Here is a 21,368-nt window from a genome sequence, read left to right as displayed (position 1 = left end):
TCAATGATTATATAAAAATTATTATATTCTGTGTGTGTTACAATCAAACGTAATAAAATATAATATACTAAATATATTAGGTGTTGGAATTAATTCGTAGCGTTTTACAAGTGATGGGAAGTACTTTCATTAATGTATTTTTTAATGCTCATGTGAAATAAATAACATTCTTTCATTAAAAACGCTACGAATTAATTCCAACACCTAATATAAATATATTTTCTCTCTAAATATTTATTAAAATTCTTTTCATTTGTTGCCTCAATCCCTTAGCCTTTCTTGTATTTTAGATAAAAGAAAATTATATATATTTTTAATATAACAAACGTTGAATGAAAAATTGATAAGATATCAAATTGAACATTCTCTTCACATTTACACATAATCAGGTAGCAAATTTCGTTTCTCCCGGCTCACAATATTCACACCACGTTCTATGTTGCCGCTCTCGTGGGAGGGTACGTGTGTTGAGACACCCTCGTATACGGCACCCCCGTCCCCGTTGACTTGCGGCGCAAACGGGAACCGCGTTCAGACGCCGTGCACGGCACGCGATCCCGCCACCCGCGGTGGGATCCTCAGGAACAAAACGGCAGAAGCGTCGCGACGCCGATCCATCGACGCCGCCTCAGTGAAGTCCCACCGTTCGTGGCGAACGCAAGCGATCGCACCCCCGCTGTTAGGGTTGCAGTCGAGAAGCCCTGAGAAAACCGTACCGCCGCCAACCGTCTTCCTTCGTCGCCAAATAAAACGCTCGCTTGCAGTCCTTTTTGCGGGAAAGCATCGCGACGCCAATTCGAACATCGAGAGTATCGAGACACGCTTTAAAGATGCCGCGGGTGAGTTATTTTCCAATTTTCTTTTATTTTTAATTATTAATATAAAATCATCAAATTATTATATATATATAATATAAAAATAGATTATTAATAAATATTAATTTTTTAAACAAGGAATTTAATATTTTTTATAATAAAAAAGGAATACTCTAAAATATGTTTTGTTGTTCCGAAACTATCTATGAGTCAAAATACTATTAAGTGTATAAGTTATTAAATTATCAAAGAGAGAGAGAGCTATTTGTTTTGAATTTTTATATACTTCTGCATTGAAATAAATAGATATAGTTTTGAATTTATAGAAAAAAATGTGACGAAAAAAAAATAAGTAGGTGGCTGAAATGCAATTAAAATCGATTGTCTTTTATATTTACATCTGGTTTTATAAAAAAATTATGTTGTAATAATTAACAAGGAAATATGGAACTTTGTGAAACTTTAAGGATTCGTGAAGCAAATAAAATATTTTTTCATAATTACACGTTTTATATATTTTTAATAACTATGCATTTATTAATATTAACACGATATAACACCTTCGTTTCCCAAGATTAAATCGTCTGATCTGAAGACAATTGAATCCATAATTAGGTGTGGATTTCCGATACCTAATTACATACACCGCCATTATCATGCAATTGATCGACGAAGTCTTCAAACAAGCGGTTAGTCCTGTAAAGTTCAATTAAGCGCTCGCTGAGAGTGTAGAAATGAAATCGTTAGTAACATCGGTTAACTAGTTCCGCGCCAGCGAGAGTTGATTGACTCCTTTCATTATCTCGAACTGCACAAATACTGATGGTATGGCGAAGAGATCCTATTACTGTTCAATTCTCTCACGATTCAATTGGTATAAATGTAAAAGTTAATTAATTATAAAACTATAATTAAAATTTTTACTTTAATATTTTTTGTTCATTTTTCGAAATTATTTATTGTATTATACAAAAATTAATTTTTATTTTTATTTATTTAAAGATACACAAATGTAAAAAAATACTGTAATTATGTTGTTTTTCGCGTATTAGATTGATAATGTATAAAAAAAATTTTTATTGAAATCCAATTTAAAGATTTTGGCATACAGAGTTTTTTTCAAAAGATAGATTTTTAAAAAATGAAAAAGTATATTGCAATCAACAGAAACTACTTTGCTTAATAAAAATTGCTTTGATAATTTAATTTTTAATCATATTTAATGAGTTAACATTCCATGATAAATGTTGGTGCAAATCTTTTACATCAAATTAATATATATTGCAAAAAGTATCCATTCGTAATCGTAATGGAGAATGACCACTGGACAGTTTCACAGAGTATGACGCATTCGTTGCAAAGGGGAGTGTCGATGTAAAATCATAATAATCTATTCATGAACTGGGATTCATTCTCTCACAAGCTCATTCACCAGTCACGTGTCCGGTATGTTACACATGTTTTCGATACAAAATCATATGTACCGTATACACGAGATAAAAATGTTGTCAGAGACGTATCTCACATTTGACGCTGAATGCGATCATACAATTCTCATCAGTATGTGCTAAAAGTAAGCGCGTCTGTTTTCAGTTTTTATGCTCAAAATATCAGCGTGGACTTAATACCATCTAATATACAATTCTCAACGTGTTGTCAATATCAACATGGTGTGAATTTATAACACCATGAATTTTAAATCAATTACATCATCATGATGTAGATTTAAAATCCATGATGTTAAGTCCACACTAATATTTTTTAGAGTGTGAACAAATAAATCAAACGTTTAACGAAGATTCTTTATTGGACGAAGAAATTCTTTCTTTTTTCTCGCGATCGTTACATCATCATCGATGAGAATCGCAAATGCGCGTGACATATGCTGTGAGTTACGTTTACTCATATGCGTACCTACTCATATGTACCTACACGAAATGCATAGGTTGCGCACTTTAACACGCGTGCACTGACACACTCACCATGGTGTTGAGAAGTTCGATCGATACGACACATACGTGACGGGGTACAATATTCCTTTGTAACACCGTTTTTTTCTGAGGGCCTCGCAGGACTGCATAATAAGTCAATCTCATTGCAAGAAATTCTTTCGCGATCGGAATAACGCAGACTTTTATAAACGCCGAATGCGTTTTACTTTGAAACAAATCACAAAAAATGTTATCGCATATCTTGTCTTACACAATTCTAAAAACGGATCTGTTTACTGATCATTGCGGGCAATGTTCATTAGCGTTATATAATTGTATCAACTGCGCTGATGTAACATTCTAATTGAACTTTCAAATCAGATAAACAAAAATATTTTATTTTTTATGTACATATATAAAATGTGTAATCTACATGTAATATACATGTTCCTTATTATTTTTATTTTCTTATGATTTCATATTTTATATTAACCTTGCTGATCAGTTCAAATTTAGTACACGTTTACATCATCTGATCAATATGATAAAAAAATCTCAAAAATAAAAAAGATCTTACATTGACAGATAAAATCATCAAATATTGAAGAAAATAGTAAGAAAATAAATTACATGTCAAATATAAAAGCCGGTCGATAGAGTTAATAATTCAGGTGATATTTAGTAATTAAACTTCGAATGTTAATCAGGTGACATTGATCAGTAATTTCCGTAAGAAACGATTACTTCTTTTTTTTGTTCATTTCTTCTGGACTTCACGTCGGAATGATAAAATTGTGTCGATAATGCAATAAAATCCGCAAATAAAGAGGTCGATTACAAAGGTACTGGATAAAAATCGACCATTAATAGAAGTATTTTGAAATGTTACCAGAAATTCCAAAAGCGGTTATCGTAAGGATACTTGGCATGTTAGGAGTTCTTGGTTGATTTTTTAATTTTTAACACTGATGTGTAACAAAATCACGTGTACGATATGTTTAACACATATATATGGAGCAAAGACATTTTCCATAATCTCTCATTTTTTCCTTTAGTACAGCAAGTGATAGCGTGCCATCGGGAAATGTTATCACGAAGAAGATTAGTAGGAATTAGAAGATTAGTCCTCTAAGAGTGCCTTTCGGTCTTATAATAATAAAATCTTAATTGATCTCTTAATGAAGTTCGTGACACATATACGATAACGCCAAATGAGAATTGGTGCGATCTGTGCGTGAGTCAAAGATAAAGATAGACCATCCTTTATGAAACTGCGTGACCACAAATGTCCGTGCATCATTCCGAATTCCTTCATGTTGCGACATGGTAGACCTTATCATCTCCCGTTTACGTATTAACTACTTTTCTCAATCAGCATAATGCTGAAATCCGTGTTTTCTGATTATTCCGTAAATTTCATACACAATACATGATCAAAAAGAATTCGGTCTTTATGTCTTTTTATGAGAAAGTTCTCGGTATCGTGTTCTTGACTTTGTTCCGTTTTGACAGAAAAGGAAAAAATGAAAAGAAACAAAAAAAGGGAAGAAGGAGAACAGACTCCCCCACATTCTAGTAAAAATCCGTGCACAATTCTCCACAACGTGCTTATCGTCGGAATGAAATGAGAAAAGAGAAAAGACGATACTCGCTGACCCATGAAGTCATAGTCTGCAAAAAACCCACTTGTCAGATACAGACAGGCAGACACGGTTTGAACCGCCTCGATCGCTGCCCCTCAATGAGGTCTCATGGCGGAAATTTCACGGAAGGAAGAAAAAAAAAAGGAAAAGATTCCATAACAAACTTGGAATTACGTTTCTCATTAGAACTTCGAACGACCTTCTTACAATGCGGCTATCAATCGACACGAGAACCGCGAGTGATCAGACTTAAAAATCAACATTTTTGCCTTCCTCTTTCGTAAAAAAAAAAAAAATGTTACTGCCTATGAGATACCCGCTATCATGTGAGATATAATAAATGAAGCCTCTCCAGTCTGGGTCGCCATTGATACCGAAACGAAGTTTTATACTTTGAATCAGACATTTCCGCACTTCATTTGTCACTCGTGTGACGAATATGATTATCTGAAATTATTGGAATTATCTCAAAGTCCAATGTTAAATTACGTTTCTTGCAGCACGTGCGCTTCCAATAAACGGAATGTATTTTTATAAATGTGTACGTTTAAATTGGTCGACGCTATAACGGAATATCAAAAAGAGATATTTGCGTTGTTCTATTGTAAACAATTTTTTTCGATCAAAATGACAAATATTAAGGAACGATATCAAACAAATGTACGTATCTTTATTAATCCTTTGCCGATAACATAAACTTTAACTCTTCTCTCAATAATAGAGGTCGAGAAACAAAGCAAATTTTGTTATTGTTCCAAATTATATAAAAATCTCAAAAAATTTTTCAAAATTCAATCAAGATAACAATGATTCTTTTAAAGACTTTAGTTGTAGGTGGAGGATTAATAAAAAAGATATACATAAGTATTGGAAAACAGTTGAGCATGCCATATCGTTAAAAGATTTTTTGAATGATCGAAAAATTCTAAATTTTTCAACATCGCACAAATTGCACAACGAAACAACTTGTTCCTAGCTGTTTGCTTCCTCTCGTTTTCTACGTCTTTCCTACAAAGGAAATCGGATCCCTCTTTCGAGGCAAAGCCCCGAACTCGAGTACGACGAGTCCGTGTCTAATTTTTGTCTTCCCTACGAAGGGCTTCTAGTATCTAGCATCTGAGCGAATAGGAAGTAGAAGAAGCTCGCGCCACTGCCAGGCACTGAATGGCACCAATCAATATATGCCCAGTCTGGTCTGCCAGGATATCACCAGCAAATACGCCACTGGCTTGATTTCCCGAAATGAAAACTTCCTATATACGACTTCAAGTTGTCACGATGATTTAAATATGCCACATAAACCGGCGACACACTTCTACTGGATAACGTCATCCTAACATAGACCCCATTGATCGTAGATTAATGAAAATTCTGCGTGTTCATCCCAGATCGTAGTTTTCGAAGCGTTCAGTAATCTGACGCGAGCATATCAATCACAAGTTACTCTTGTCATATTAATTATTGTTTGCGTCATGAAAAGATGTTTACATATTAACAGAAATTTTTTAAATTTAAAAACTGTTGTTTCTAAAAATTACATTTTTTTTGCGATAAAGACTACTATTTGAAATGGATATATAAAATCTATTGAATTCTTGACGTTAGAAGCCTTAGACTTCATAAAATTTATGATTTATCTTATCGTGATAATAATAGTTTATTGCCGAGTTTTTTAAAACAATAACAATGGATATAAAGAGTAAAGTAGTCAATCGATTCTGTATAGGTAAATCTCGCAATGGTTTCGTGGCGCGTCCAGCAGCCATTCATTCGTGCGATCGTAGGCGGTTACCAATACCCCATGAGAATTTAACACCTGGCTTATATGCCTGGTTAATACCCGCCGTGAGATAAACCGCAAGTCTGATAATTCATGCATTAACATTGCGTTTCATCAACGGTATACAGGAAACTAAGTGTCGGGACATTGTGCGTCATTATATCAATGATTTCTTCAAACTAATGTGACAACATTACACTGGAAAAGAGTTTGATTGCAACATCTAATTTGGACAGTAATTGCGGTCCTCTTATAATAAATTAGATATTATCTCAGTAATATACATTTCATCCCAAAACGATAGAGATAAAAAATGTAACGAGGGAGACAAAACATAGAAAATGTTTAGAATCTCTTTTCGTCAGTTTGTTTCGTCTTATCGCGATAACAGCGTATTTTGATAGCAAAAACGTCTTCATACTACAATCAATAAACAAGCTGACCTAGCATAATTATAAATGTGTTCAAAATGTTGAAATGCATATCGACGCCCGGAGAGTTCAATTATTAGGAACTACAGGCAAAAAAATCAAATTGGAAAAATGCAGATTAATCTTGTTGTTTTTATCAGCTTAATTAGTTAATATATCCGGCAAAATATTTCAAATGAGAAACAAATTCTGCAATCAGGGCAATTACGATAAGCTCGAGTGCATAACTCGTTAAAAATCCAGCAAAATAGCAATTACAGAATTCTCTCTACAAAAAAAAAATACATAAAATATGCAGAAAGTATTTAATACTTAGAAAGTATTTAATACTTAGAAGGCAGATTGCACTCAAGGATAGTTTTCGAACTTAAAATAAAGATATAAAAATAACATATTGCTTATTAATCCGAAGGAATTACGCATGTGTTGCAGCCAGTTTCGAAAGGAACTCCTCAATTATCGGCACGAGGACAGATGGAGAGGCGGCGGCCACCGTTTCTCAGAGCTTCTACTAAAACCAAGGAGGTAAAAAAAGAACAATGCATTGTAAATGCGAGCACCGATCATAGTTCTATAGAAAAATTAGAGAAACTTGTGAATGTTTTAAAAACTATATATAGAATATATTATATATAGAACGAAAAATACGTAATTTAGATATAATTAAATTAATTAAAAATATTTCATTATCTAGGTCATCATATATATATATAATTATAAACATTAATATACAAAAACTCAAATTCTCAATTTCGATAATAAAATGTAAAATAATACATATATGATCAAATCTGATGTGGAACAAACACACAGTTATTGCAATTTAAAATTATATTTTGTATTAGAAATCAAAATTAGTTAAATAAAATTAGTTTAATTTAAAATAAAATTTTATTTATCAATTCAATTCTATAAAATTTTCATACAGTAACGTGTGCTAATAAAAATTCTATCTACACATAATTTTCATGGTGGAGCAGTTGATTACGCCAATGAATGTGACGTCACCATTGCCATAACAACTCGTAATAAACAATAAACAGGATTCTAACCAAGTTTGAACATGTACATGATTTCGCGTGTGCTTTTGATACACCATCCCTTTATATTTTTATTACATATTTGTATAAATTATCAAGATAATATTTATTTACATAATAATAAAAATAATTATTGATAATATTGAACTTGAAGGATAAATCATATTTAAATTTTTAAAAATAATTTTGAATGAAAATCTATAATAAAAAAAATAAATAAGTTCTTATTAACAATATGTTTTACTTTGTACGTATACAATTCCTTTCGCTTTATTATTTTCTTTCATATTGAATTAACAAAAAAATTGAATTTAATGTTCTGGTGCGAGAGTGAAATATAAAAGCGTTTTTAATCGAATAAAAACAGAACACTATTTTATGTGACAATGTAAAATGCAGCAGAAAATTATGTATGTACAGACGGAACGAAGCAGTGGAAGTAAGATGGATTCTGCACGCAGCGGGGGTGCTATAGAAGAACAAAATAGTGATGAAGATCTGTCGCCAGACGCTTTAGTCAGACAAAATTATGAACTCCGTCATCGTTTGGAAGAGGAGACCGCGAGTTACAAAAGACGTTTGGATACATATCGGCAGGCTCAGCAACACCAAGCTGCCCTCGTTTCACGGTTACAAGCTAAAGCAAGTATTGCTGATCTTTTTTTTTTATTAAAGATTATAGATTTATCGGCGACAGCGAGTAACAATTGAAGATCCTCTAGGTTTTGCAGTATAAACAGAGGTGTTCAGAACTTGAGAATCAAATGGCAGAGACAATTCCGTGCGACACTAGTAAACCATCGACAGCCACAGTATCATCCACTACTGTGCTTGAGGCTGCCCATCAGACTCTACGGGATATACGCGAGGAGCAAATTCACGACTTGGATACTGCCTTGAAAAAACTCGGAGATGAACGACGAAAGTATGTAGAAATATCATAAATTGGGAGTGAATAAATTTTTTTTTTGTAAAGGATCATAGGAAATATTTTAGAATTTGTAAGATTATGAAGGAATTTATATAAGAAATTTCCACAAATTCCAAATATAATATAATAATTTTGAAGATCATAGTTTACCGATCTTCTGATATAAATTAATTTTAAGCATCTTTAAATCAAATAGGTATATAGAATCGTGCTACATTTTGAAGACATCTTTTATTCTGCAGATGTGAAGAACTTTTGCAACTAAACGCGTCTCTGAAGGATCAACTCGAGGAATCTCATCAAACAAATGAGGCGTTAACCAATGATTTGCAAAAACTAAGCAATGATTGGGATATATTGAGAGACGAGTTGGCTATTAAGGAAGAGGAGTGGAAGGAAGAAGAACAGGCATTCAATGAATATTACATCTCTGAGCATAATCGATTACTCAACCTATGGCGTGATGTTGTTTCTGTTAAAAGATTGTTCGCAGAAATGAAATCTACTACGGAAAGAGATTTGGCCAAAATACGGAACGAAATTATTGCATCGTCTAATGAAATGACATCGGCGTGCAATAGTACGAATTTTACTATGAAACTTCAAGCAAGTGCGGCGCAATCCACAGTAAGACCATTCTACAATTATGTTGATAATTGTATATAATCTATTTGTTGTGGAAATTTTACGTTGTTCCTATACGTCTTATTTTAGCCGTCCCAAAGAATACAACAGGAAGAGGAACAAGCTGTGACAATTTTGAAAACAGAGATTGCAGCACTCAAGCAACAACACGCTGCCTATCAACATGAAATTCGTACTAAAGATGATCGAATAGATCAGTTTATTCGAGAAATTCGCAATTTAGTGAGCATCGATTTTACTTCAAATTTAATCCTTTGGTGCCATTCCTGGTGTGACATACCGAGCAATTTTTACTTTGTTATGTTATACTATAACTTTTATTAAAGATACGTACAGTTGCTTGTTTCAATTATTATATTCCTCAATAATTGGCATTAAAAAAAAAATTTAATAATATATCAATTTTTATACGATGTTTTTTATACTATCTAGGTAAATACATGACAAAACTATATAAAGTAGGATCTAAGAATTAATTAATGGTAATAAGATTTTGACAGCGTGTTTTTCGATATGTAGGAGGAAAGATGTAGCGTTTCTGAGGCGGCGGTAACTCAAACCGGGCGCATGCAGGAAGATATTGAGGTGCTTGAATCTGCATTACGAGACATCGCGCATGCTGTGATTCAGGATGCTGAAAGCCGAGATACCGATGCTAAGCAGGCATCCCCGCATATTCACCTGTCGCCCAGTGCACTGATGCAGCAGAGATCGCCGAAGAGAAGCACGCGAAGTAACACTATACCGGCATTGGCTGAAAGTACATTAAGCGCGGTACGAGCGGCTCTGCAGAAGTATCAATTAACGATACGCGAGTTACAGGTATATGCATTGTCTTATAAAAGAAACAATGAAATTTTACGTTATTCGTATGATTAAATTTATGCCCTATTCACGAATTTTTTGTATTAGATAAAATCACAAACGAACAAGGAACAGATACTAGCAATGCGCAAACAGTGCGACGCCGCGGAGGAAAATGCTCAAACATTAAATACCAAAGTTGCGGAATTGATTTCTCAGTTGGATATATGCCGTTCACAATGCACACAGTTGGATCAAGAGAAGGACATGCTGCAGAAAAGTCTCGATACTGTGAAATTGGAGAAAAATGCATTGGATAAGAATAAAGTGGAACTTAATAGCACGGTAGGATTTAAATTATTCATTAATTTTGTTTACATATTTATTGATATTTCACTAAAATTTTTGTTACACAGCTGGAGGCTCTTAGAAACAATTACGAAAAACTTCAGAAGACCCATAATAAATTACAAAAATTGTGTGACAACTTGGAAGATGAAAAGTTATATTTACAAAATGAGCTTGGTAGAATATCGGAAGATGCCGACTTAAAGTAAATAAATTGATTTTAATAAGCATTTTATGAACCATCATTTCAATTCTATCAAAATATTACAAATTATTACATATATTTTTTATAAAATTATTTCCAGAGAATTAAGTTTACGTTCGGAAGAGGATAGATGCAGTAAAATGAGAGAAGAGCTTTTGACACTGCGAGAAGATTTGAATAAAGCTCATCTTGCTAAGGACATGTTGGAACAGCAGAAATTAGAAACCGATGGATTAATTTCTCAAATCGAAAAAAGCAAAGGTATTCCAAAGCAAAGGTGTTCCCATTTACAAATTATGACCTTCAAATAAATTACAAACATCTCACGTAAATAATTTAATTAGGTGATCTTGAGTTGGAATTGGAACGTATACTGTTGGAAAAATCAGATGTACAGGAAATTTTGATAAAAATGGAAGCGATGTGCTCTAATCATGAGCAAGATAAGCAAAGATTGCAAGAAGAATTAAAAAAGGTAAGATTATCATCAAGGCTAACATTATTAATCTATATTTGGTATTAATTATAGATTCATTGTAGATGACAGACGAGAAAAATAAGCTTGCAAGTCAGTGCATCGATCAACAAGGTGATCTCAATTCATTGAGAAAAGAATTGTTGCAAGCTGAACAAACTCGACTTGACGTAGAATCTGAAAAGATTACGTTGAATGAAAAGATTAAATTTTTAGAGATAGAAAAGGAGAAAGTGGAGATGGAATTAGGTCAAGTGACTCGCGAACGCAGCGATTTAAGTAATCAATTGTCGGTCTTGGCGCGAAAGAAAGAGACATTAAATGAGGAGCTCATGAGACTTAGGCAAAGATTAGAACAATCCAATGAAATGAATGCACGAATAAATAGAAACTTGAAAGATCTTGTGAAAGATAATGAAGAAAAACAGGCAAGAATGATTACTTAAGAATGATAATACACGCGCTATTAATATTAATTAATAACTAATTAATTAATTAACTAATATTATTGTTATATCGCTTCCTTATATGCCAAAAGTGATACAATTAAAAAAATATGTCAATATTTTTTTATTAGACAATTTTCTGTCAATTTACCAAATAGTTTTTCTCCTTTTTTGAAAAAATTATTCTTTTAGTTATGTCACTTTTGAAACAAAACAGTGAAAACAGCGATTTTTGTCAAAACAATAAGGTAAATTTTTCATACAGGTACTTTTGGAAACAAATGAAAAAGAATTCCAAAGGTTGCAAGAGCAGCTTGCGTCAATGCGCACTGAAAAGGAAATATTAGAAGGAGTACTGTTTGACACACAAACCAATTTGGAAGCTACGCATGTTAAAAAAACACAGTTAGAGAAGGAGCTTAAAGAGTTATTAATAAAACAAGAAAGTTTTAAAGGACAGGTTACGCGATTAACGAAAGAATTGGATAATAGTGAAAAACGTGCGCAAGACATCAAACAGTCACTTACGCAACAGAGTGGTGATCAGATCGCAGAATTTCAACAAATTATATCTAATATGAAGAGACAATCGGAAGATAGCATAAAGAAGATAAACGATGAAAAAGTATTTAATTAACTATTTATGGAATTATAAGATTTTCTATCATGTTACTTCTATAATACGTTCATTCGTTGTTTATTATCTTTAGGAGCAAGTAAAAATAAGTTTAGAGAAACGATTGCAACAATCTTTATCACAAGTGGAGGGAGAGAAAAATGAAGAAATCAATCAGCTGCAACAACGAATAGAAGAGTTGCAACAACATATAGAGAATTTGTGTAAGCAACATGAGGAAGCACTTCTTAGGGCCGAAAATGATAAACAACAGGCACTTTTAATAGGTATGTAATTTTTTTTTTTTAATACTCTTAATCAAGCCTTAATTATCTTTATAAAATACTTTTAGTATACAACAATGTTGTGAATCAATATAATTTAAATATATTTAAATTTATTATAGCTCATCACGACCAACAAGCATTAATCGAAAAGATTGATACTATTATGCGTGAATTAGAAGAAGAAAAGAACACCTTAGAACGTGTTAAGAGGGAGGCCGCAGCACGTGCCGAGCAAGAACGAAATAATACAAATCAACTTCGCGATGAATTAAATCGTCTCAAAACAAAACTAGACGAGACGAAATTGAAGGCTAACGAAGAAAAGATGAAGCTTGATTTAAAAATAGAAGAGCTCTGGAAAGAACGGGAATCTACACAGCGAGAGGTCGAAGAATTACAAGTTCAACTACACATGACGGAGGATAAAGTTGATGGATTGCAAAATCAACTACACGATACTATTAGAAAACTCAAAGATGGTAATATACTTTCTTCATCAAAGTTCCATTTCTCGACTTGTAGTTGTCTAATGTTCAATTCTATCAATGTATATTAACTTAATCTCGATTTATTTTAGTCTTTATGTTTTTCTAATTCTTAGAAAAGAATTATAAAGAGAGAGAGAGAGAGAGAGAGAGAGAGAAAAAAAAAGAGAGATAAAAACTATAAAACTCAGATTAAAGTTTATCTACATTGGTATAGAAATAGACATTAATCTTTAACCGCTATACTACGGGAACAATACATTAGAATATAATCCAATTCGATTGTTTATGATTTTCATAAAAATGAACATATTGTAAAAATGTTTTTCAATCAAAACAATGAAAGAAATACAATGATATCAAGCTAAATAAATGTGTCTTTATTAATAAACAAAAGTTATACGCAATGGAAAAAACATTGAAAAAGCATTGGAAAAAGTCCAGTTTTTAAATTAAAAAGACATTTATCATTTTATTGCAGCTGACAACGTTAATGAGACAATGCGCAAAGACTTAGTTGACGTACGAAGACAGTTAGCGGATACCACGTATGAGAAAGAAAAATACAACAACAGTAACAAGGAATTGCGGGAGCACGTTAAACAAATCGAGAGCGAAAGAAGGGAACAGGGAAGAACATTGGAGGAGTCATACCAGAAAATAGCAAGTCGGTATTATTTTTTTTCATAGATATATAAACATATTTAGTAATTCAGAGTAGCTGTTAAAATATGCGTGTTTAGCATTGGAAGACGCGAAAGCGACCATGGATGTCGAGAGGACACGTCTGCAAGCACAAGTACGCGACATGGAACGCGAAGCGTTACAAATGCAACAGCAACTTCGCTTCACGCAAGATGAGCTGCAGAAATGCCATGAGAACAATGCTCAAGCTCAAAATGAAGAGAAGGAACTGCAGGCCAGATTGGCTAACGAGATTGAAGAGAGAGAACGAATACAACTGCAATTGCATCAAGTTAAAAAACAGGTGAAGAAATAGACTTCTCCATTCTTCACTTCTTCAGTCAATAGGATGAATTTCGTTGTCGCAGGTAGTCGACTTGGATAATAGTTTGGAAGTTACGCGACAAGAACTTGGAAAATTACGCGGGCGAGCGGATGAAGAGGATGAAAGATGGCGTGCACGAGAGCAAGAGTTGCTGGTGCGGCTCGAGGATAGCCGCTGTCGCGAAAGAAAATTGGAAGATCAGAAACATAATCTAGAGGTTTGCTTGGCCGACGCCACGCAGCAACTTCAAGAGCTGAAGGTATTTTCGAGAAAGATGGAGATGTATTTTCGCTCTTAACTGATATTCGCGAATCCAGTGTACTTTACATTAATGTATCTTTGCTTAAATTAACATAATTGAAAAACATGATTTTTTTTATTTTAAAGATTAGAATCCAAGGAATAAGATTATGTAACTTAAAATTATTTAAAATTTTGAAAAGCATTTATAAATAATTTTTCACAACATAATTGAAAAAAATATTCAGATTCATTGGAATATTGATTAGGGTAAAAAATGTATTTCTAATCTCAGGCGCGCCTTGGAGGATCCGAAGGCAGGGTAAGAGCTCTCGACGCGCAACTATCGCAATTGGAGACTGCTAAAAAGGAAGTAGAACAGAAATTAAGCAGTGTAGGTTCCACGCTCCGCCGTATCGCCGGTATTCAAATGGACGGAAGCGTAAACATGCCATTTAAATTGATGAGCCCTTCGAGAAGATGGAGCCCAGCACGTGGTAAGAAAAAATTTTATTTTGATATATGTCTATAATATATTATTATTCCACAATACATAACATTCAATTAATATATAACATAATTTGATTAAGCGCAAGATCACGGTGACACTAGCAGAGATGTTATACTGGATGTTGACCCCGAAGCCGTAAGGAAAGGAGTACGATCGCTTATGCAACAAGTTGCCCAAATTGAACGCGAGAGAGTACGTTTGGCTTTGACAATTATATGGAAACAACAATTTTGCTGAAGTATCTAAAGAGCTAGATACAGATTTGAAAATAATTTTATTGGACCATTAAAACGTTTAGGAATGCTGCAAAAAGTTTTGACATTCTAGCAACCAGTTTGAGTATCCAACATAATTATTTTGATGATTCAAAAATTATTTTTAAATCTGTATCTAGTTAAAATTTTAGAGATATCTCAACAATACCGTTCTTTCCGTGATGAATAAGTGAATACATTGATTTATTACAATAAAATCTATATAATGATATATTACAGGACGATTACAAAACAGAATTGTGTAGTTTAAAGAAACAACTGAAAGAGTCTCAAGAAAATCAAAGCAGCACAGATGTAAAAGTCAACAACCTTCTGACTAACATTCGCACGCTTCAAGAAGAGAAAAAATCTGTGGAAGCAAAACTAACTCAAACACAAACTAGCTATCAAGCACAGGTATCTTTTACTTAGTAAAACATAGACATGTGTTTTGTGTATATTACTAAAGAAAAAAGAATTAATATTTTCATTTATTTTTTAGTTGGCTGCATTTCAACAAAAGACGGAAGAGTGCGAAAAATTATGCGAAAAGGTTACAACCCTAGAAATAAAGATGAGCGCCGATTCGGACGAGAAATCCCAGTACGAGGTACAATCTAGAAGAAACATTCTCACAATCGCTACATACAATTTCTCAGTGCATATAATTTTGCGTTTGTTTAGGATAAGTTAGAGAAAATGAAACAAGAATTGAACAGATTGGAATCAGAAAAGCGTAATCTTCAGAAAGAAGTTCGTCATAGCGATTCTCGCGCAACAGAGATGGAACTGCACAGAATGTCTTTAGACGGCGATCTCCAAAGATTGCAAATGATGTTGCAAGAAAAAGAAGCGCATATTCAAGTAAGATAGAAGCACTTTCAATTAGCGTTTTAATTGCTTACAGTAATCTGTATTTTAATAAGAGCGTAATATATGAATCAGTACATTAATTATAATAATTACAAAGACAATAATTTATTCATATCTCACTTTTATCGATAATTGCGCGTATATATATTTCTAAGATTTTATATGGTATATGTAAGATAAATTACATGCTAAATGCACGCATTTATCGATAAAAATAAAGTGCGAATTAATATATGTCTTCGACAGTTTTTAGAAATTTAAACGTAAATTTTATTAATGCTTTATTAATATTTTTTTTTAGAAATTACAGGATCGCTTTGACACGCAAAGTCGTACCATGGCAGGTTTAGAGGAACGTTGCGCCTCGTTAAAATCTACTATAGAACAATTAAAATTATCATTAGAGAAAGCGTCTGTTACGGAAACCGAACTCAAGAGTGAAATAAATCTGTTACGGCAGAATGTAATGGAGGTTACTACTTCCTCTCAAAGTAACAATGAGAAGCTCAAACAGGTAAGACACTGTTAATGGAAGTTTCTTTTTTTTAAATTGTAAATCTACGTATCGTATTTCAGCTACAGAAACAACTTTCGAATACTGAGAATGATCGTAGAATATTATCTGAACGCTTGGAAACAGCTCAACAATCTTTGAGTAATTTAAAGCATACCAATCAATCATTGATTGATCAAAATGCACGGCTGCAGAATGAGCTAGCCAATAATGAAGTACAGCGATCAGCTTTAGAATCGCAATTAAGATTGTCTACGTGGCCACCAGAAAGTGGTGCGACTAAGGATGAAGATCTATTACGTCAATTGCAAACTGCTCAAAGAGAAAGGAGTGAGATGAGAGGAAAAGTAGAAGCTCTCAACGACAAAGTAAGCATGCTTTGTAGACAAATATTGCAAAAATCAAAGAATAATACAGGCCTATTCTTTGTCGTTGCACTAAAATTTTTGATCTCGCTTTTATTTATCAAACTTCAAAATATTTATTTCATTTTGAATCTAATTTAAGTGTACACTAGTTTTTTTTATCTACAAAGAACAGATCTTAAATATAAAAAAATTGAACTTTCTATATTTACAAAATATATCTTGTAATTAGGTGAAGTTGTTAGAAGCTGACAAACGTAATTTAGAGCGTCAAATTGCTGCGAGCAAGACTAGTATTCGAAGTAAGAGTTATGAACGTCCGGAGAAAGCACATATAGAACTCCTGGGCACTAGTTACAGTCTTGACAATTTGGAGCATGAAAATAGAGAACTGAGATTGAAGATACGCAAATTGGAAACTCAATTAGCGGAGAAGGAAGCCGAACTTATACGCGTGAAATCAACTTACATGCATTCCTCTCATTCATTATTGGATATGAGTCGAGATAGATGCGGTGAATTAGAACGGATCAGAGCCGCGCAACTGCAAGCCGAGAAATTATTAGAGGCAAGAGAACAGAGCCATCGTCAGCAAGTATCGCGTTTGGAAAATCAGGTATATATTATTATTTTTATACATATTTATATTTCGCCTATTTTAAATATTTATATTGAAATGAATATGCAAGTAATCTATCGTCATCTAATGATCATAAATTCATATAAATAAAATGCAAATTTTTTTATAGATACAATTGTTGCGAGAACAACTCAATCAGGAGATAAAGCGCAGACAATTGTACGTTTTACGGAGCTCACGAGCCGGTAGAGAGATGCAACAATTGCGACAAGCGTTGGGCGACTCTTTGAGAACCGTGGCTCAAGATCCGTCATTGGATGCGGTATTATTGGAACACGAAGCGCGTAAATTGGACTCTACTGTGACGAGTACTGCTAGTTTACCACCGTCATTAGCTTTACCTGCCCCACCGTCTTACAGATCCAGCACTCCGTCACAACTAAAATAATATAAGAAGTAATTGTGGACTGAATTTTCTTTGCAAACTGCCAGTATACATATATCAAGCGTAGTACTTATATATTTCAAGTGCAATACTTGTATACTACACTTGGATATTTATATCAATATATGAGTACTTACTAATTCATATTTCTCGAGAATATGGAGTATAATTAACTCTCGCATATATTGTTCAGTGAGTGCTCGAGCATTGCACATCAAAGTCATTATAAAAAGCATATATAACATCAACAAACTACCGCGATGAATTCATAGCACTTCTTGATACTCATATGATTGGGACAATCGTGGATTTTTCGATAACTATATTTTATTTTATATACAATTTTTTTATATACTATATATTGAATATATTGAATTTTTAACGATTTTACTTTATATGAATTTTATGCTTCCAATAATTATATTGGAGATCCAGACATATTTCATATAATTTATTAATACGTGAATGAAATATGTGAAAGTTTTTGTGATATGTACACTTTACAAGAGTACTTAGCTAAATTAATAGTGATAATTGCAATTTTGTTTCACTACCTCAATTCTTGTTTATCCGTTATAAAGAAATTATTGCATAAAAGTTTAATATTTAACAATTAGTAAACATTAAAAAAAAATCATTCACTATAATTTATCATTTCATTAATTCATTTATCTAAAAAATATATATTAACATATAAAAATATTTAACATTTTCTCTTCAAAAAAAGGATATATTAGGTGTAGTAAAAAGAAATCCATTATTTTTCCAATAGATGACTTTAGTAATCTGTATCTCATCTACGCGTGATACAGATTACTAAAGCCATCTATTGGAGAAATAATGGATTTCTTTTTACTATACCTAATATTAATGTATAAACTATTATTATTTAATATTCTTAACAAAGACTTTACAGCAAATAAGTGTTAACATAAATTGAGTATACTAGTTCACAATCCGTCCATTGGTATTATTACTGACCAATTTAAACTTACGAATTTATTTAATTTAGATACTAACACAATATATTCACTTTATGACAGACTCGTATTGAAAGAGTAAAGTGTGTACAACAAGTGTGTAGGCGCTGATGATTCACATAACAAGAAGTGCTTTTGTAAAAGTAGGCGGCGACAGTAAAGAGAAAAGATGCTATGTTTTATTTAGTCTCGTTCCGAGACCAAAGTAAATCAGCAAACAAGAGAGCATTGTAGAGATACGCTTTCGATTATCAGATAGATATAAAGTCACTGAGTACATTTACTAACGTAAAGTGTACAAACGTAAACGTAGAGAACGGCGTGCTATAAGAAGGAGCGAACTTCAAAAGTATACAGACATAGATGACAGCGAGACGGACTGTGTCTGTTCTTTATTATTGAGAATATAGACATCCAGTCCTGCAAATGTAGTTCTAAAATGTAATCTGCCTCGGTTGAGCCTAACTTGTGATGCGGAATGACCGAAAGCTTAAGGAAAATATATCATATATTTTATCTTCGCGCGTCTATGGCGCAAAATTTGCCCAGATAAGAAATTTCGAAGAAAATTATGGTCGTCAGAAAAAATTTTAAGTTGACTCGATTATTCGTGGCAATTATCCACCACAAAAATCTAATTTAATACTTCAAAATCGTCATTTTAATTACTTATTTTGAGTATTGAAAGCAATAAGTTACAATACTTTTAATACTCAAAATAAATAGTTAATCATTACTTTCCAGTATTAAAATTTATAAGTGATGAGGAAACTTAGAAATTTAACACTGAAGGATAGTGATTAATTACTTATTTAAAGACTAAAAGCATTTTTATTATTCAATGCTTTTAACACCTAAAATAAGTAATTTTTAATATTAAATTGGATTTCTGCAAAGGAAAAGCGATCCTCTCGGCGAAATATATATTTCTTTTTTTTTTTTAATCAAATGTATCACATCAAATGTATCGCATCTCGAATTTATCAATCAAACATCATCATGATAGATCGATCGTGCGAATGTATTTTCATGCTGCGTTTAATTAAAACGCCAAAGAATTTATTGAAAAAGGACGCTTTTTTTAGATGCAAGGAATCATGTAGGAATATTATATGTATGTTGTAATATCGTTAAATCGTGTTTTATATTCACGTTCACATTTTTAGAAATATATATACATATATATAGTACGGCAAATCTTGAAAATATCATTGTTATGGCATTAAGTTATATATTTGAAATTAAATATCACTCACCACTACCGCACGTTCCAATTGTCTTTTCTTTCCATGTAGTCACCCCTGCCATCTTTGCATAAAAAAAATCATATTTTATATTCATATATATATATATATATATATATATATATATATATATATATATTGGGTCATCTAAAAAACCGCGGATACTTTTTAGATGACCCAATATATACATAGTACAACAAATTAAAAATACTGATATGACATTAAATTATATACTTGAAATAAAATATTACTCACTAATTCCTGTGTTCCAATAGGTTTTCCTCTGCACGTACAGCTACTCTCATTGCCATCTTCGTGCAAAAAATTATTTTATATTAATGTTTATTATTAAGTATATTAATATTTTATATTATGTTCATATTTTTGAAAATATATCTATACATATAATGCAGCAAATTTTGAACATATTCTTATAACAGTAATTCAAACAACACAAAGTCTAAAATTATGACATAAAACGTCTTTAATGCCCATTTCCATCAATGTAGATTAATTTTAGTTTCGGTTCAACTTCCTCGTCCTTTCTTTCTAATCTTTAGAACTAGAAAAAGATGAAGAGTAAGTTGAGAACTGAAATTAAAATTAATCTACATTGGTGAAAACATTGGGCATAAGTCGTCTTTTAGATACAGAAAACGCCTATGACCCGATTTTAGACATTTTTTGTTGAATAAATTATATATTTATAAAATTAAATATCAACTCACTGCTGTTGCGCGTTTCAATTGTTTTTCCTCTTTACGTAGCCTTCTCATACATTTTTCGTGCACGATATAGCGCACGATTGTATTTCACGATTACTGCACAATCCTTTAGTAGCATGATATTGGTGTTAATTATTTTTTGCCAAGATTGTCGAAAATTGCGACGTTTTGCACTTTTAACAGTCCCGACGCGCGCTTTTTCATGATAGAGCAAGGCGAAAAATACGTTATGGCGAAATGCGACACTAGCGACATCACGCTGGATCACTCATCACAACTAGACGCATTGGACAAATCTAGAGTCCCTAGAAGTAGACTACTTCTAGGCTGTAGTCAAAGTCTCGTTACAAATGATTTGAAGCATTTGATGGACAATTAGAAGAAAGAATTTTACAAACTGATCAATTAAAAAACACTTCAAAGCATTCGCAGCATCGCGTTGACTGTATCCTTAGTAGTCTACTTTTAGTAGTCTATTTCTAGAGACTCTAGATAAATCCATAGTGAAATTGGACAAATGGCGGAGAAGTTTGAAAATCAAGTTTGACCAGAATCAGAACGACTGTGTGTTCAATGGACTCAACAGTTGAGGCTGTTCTAAAATTCACTGTTAATGCTGAAAATGTACTATATACGAAACTGTAGATTTTCAGCGCTGACAGTGAATTTTGGCACACAGCGTGAGTGAGTGCTCGCTGCTATTGATGTATTCTTCCAGATTTAAAATGCTGATTGGATGAGCTAAA

General features: G+C 32.7%; 1 protein-coding gene and 2 long non-coding RNA genes across 6 annotated transcripts; 1 reads left to right on the top strand and 2 right to left on the bottom strand.

Annotated features, from left to right (window-relative positions):
• The first annotated feature begins 586 nt into the window (after positions 1–586).
• Positions 587–19,919, top strand: Root (ciliary rootlet coiled-coil, rootletin). Of its 4 annotated transcripts, XM_011062982.2 has the most exons (27): positions 587–839; positions 7,033–7,125; positions 8,061–8,282; positions 8,363–8,565; positions 8,814–9,198; positions 9,286–9,438; positions 9,736–10,038; positions 10,129–10,365; positions 10,437–10,573; positions 10,674–10,834; positions 10,918–11,048; positions 11,114–11,476; positions 11,760–12,119; positions 12,205–12,397; positions 12,517–12,876; positions 13,364–13,549; positions 13,626–13,870; positions 13,935–14,150; positions 14,427–14,628; positions 14,722–14,834; positions 15,137–15,313; positions 15,399–15,506; positions 15,581–15,760; positions 16,071–16,283; positions 16,346–16,651; positions 16,881–17,264; positions 17,398–19,919. In XM_011062982.2, the coding sequence occupies exons 1-27, from the start codon at positions 831–833 to the stop codon at positions 17,674–17,676; spliced, it is 5,919 nt and encodes a 1,972-aa protein (XP_011061284.1). In that variant the 5' UTR covers positions 587–830; the 3' UTR covers positions 17,677–19,919. The 4 variants fall into 4 exon arrangements, with proteins under 4 accessions (XP_011061284.1, XP_087265191.1, XP_087265190.1 ...); XM_087409065.1 differs by lacking the exons at positions 587–839; positions 7,033–7,125 and adding an exon at positions 7,626–7,665; XM_087409064.1 differs by lacking the exons at positions 587–839; positions 7,033–7,125 and adding an exon at positions 7,635–7,724.
• On the bottom strand, positions 957–6,885 carry LOC147908679 (uncharacterized). Its single transcript, XR_015546034.1, has 2 exons — positions 2,798–6,885; positions 957–1,511 (listed from the first exon to the last, which is right to left on the bottom strand). It is a non-coding gene; the product is annotated as an uncharacterized LOC147908679 (long non-coding RNA).
• On the bottom strand, positions 19,580–21,236 carry LOC147908678 (uncharacterized). The gene is made up of 3 exons (XR_015546033.1): positions 20,626–21,236; positions 20,153–20,208; positions 19,580–19,961 (listed from the first exon to the last, which is right to left on the bottom strand). It is a non-coding gene; the product is annotated as an uncharacterized LOC147908678 (long non-coding RNA).
• Positions 21,237–21,368: the final 132 nt, after the last annotated feature.

This window comes from Acromyrmex echinatior, chromosome 8, assembly GCF_024713525.1.
Source record: "Acromyrmex echinatior isolate Ae372 chromosome 8, ASM2471352v2, whole genome shotgun sequence".
NCBI classification, from domain to species: domain Eukaryota; kingdom Metazoa; phylum Arthropoda; class Insecta; order Hymenoptera; family Formicidae; genus Acromyrmex; species Acromyrmex echinatior.
Note: the sequence above shows the minus strand (reverse complement) of the source record. Positions and strands in the feature narration are given on the sequence as shown.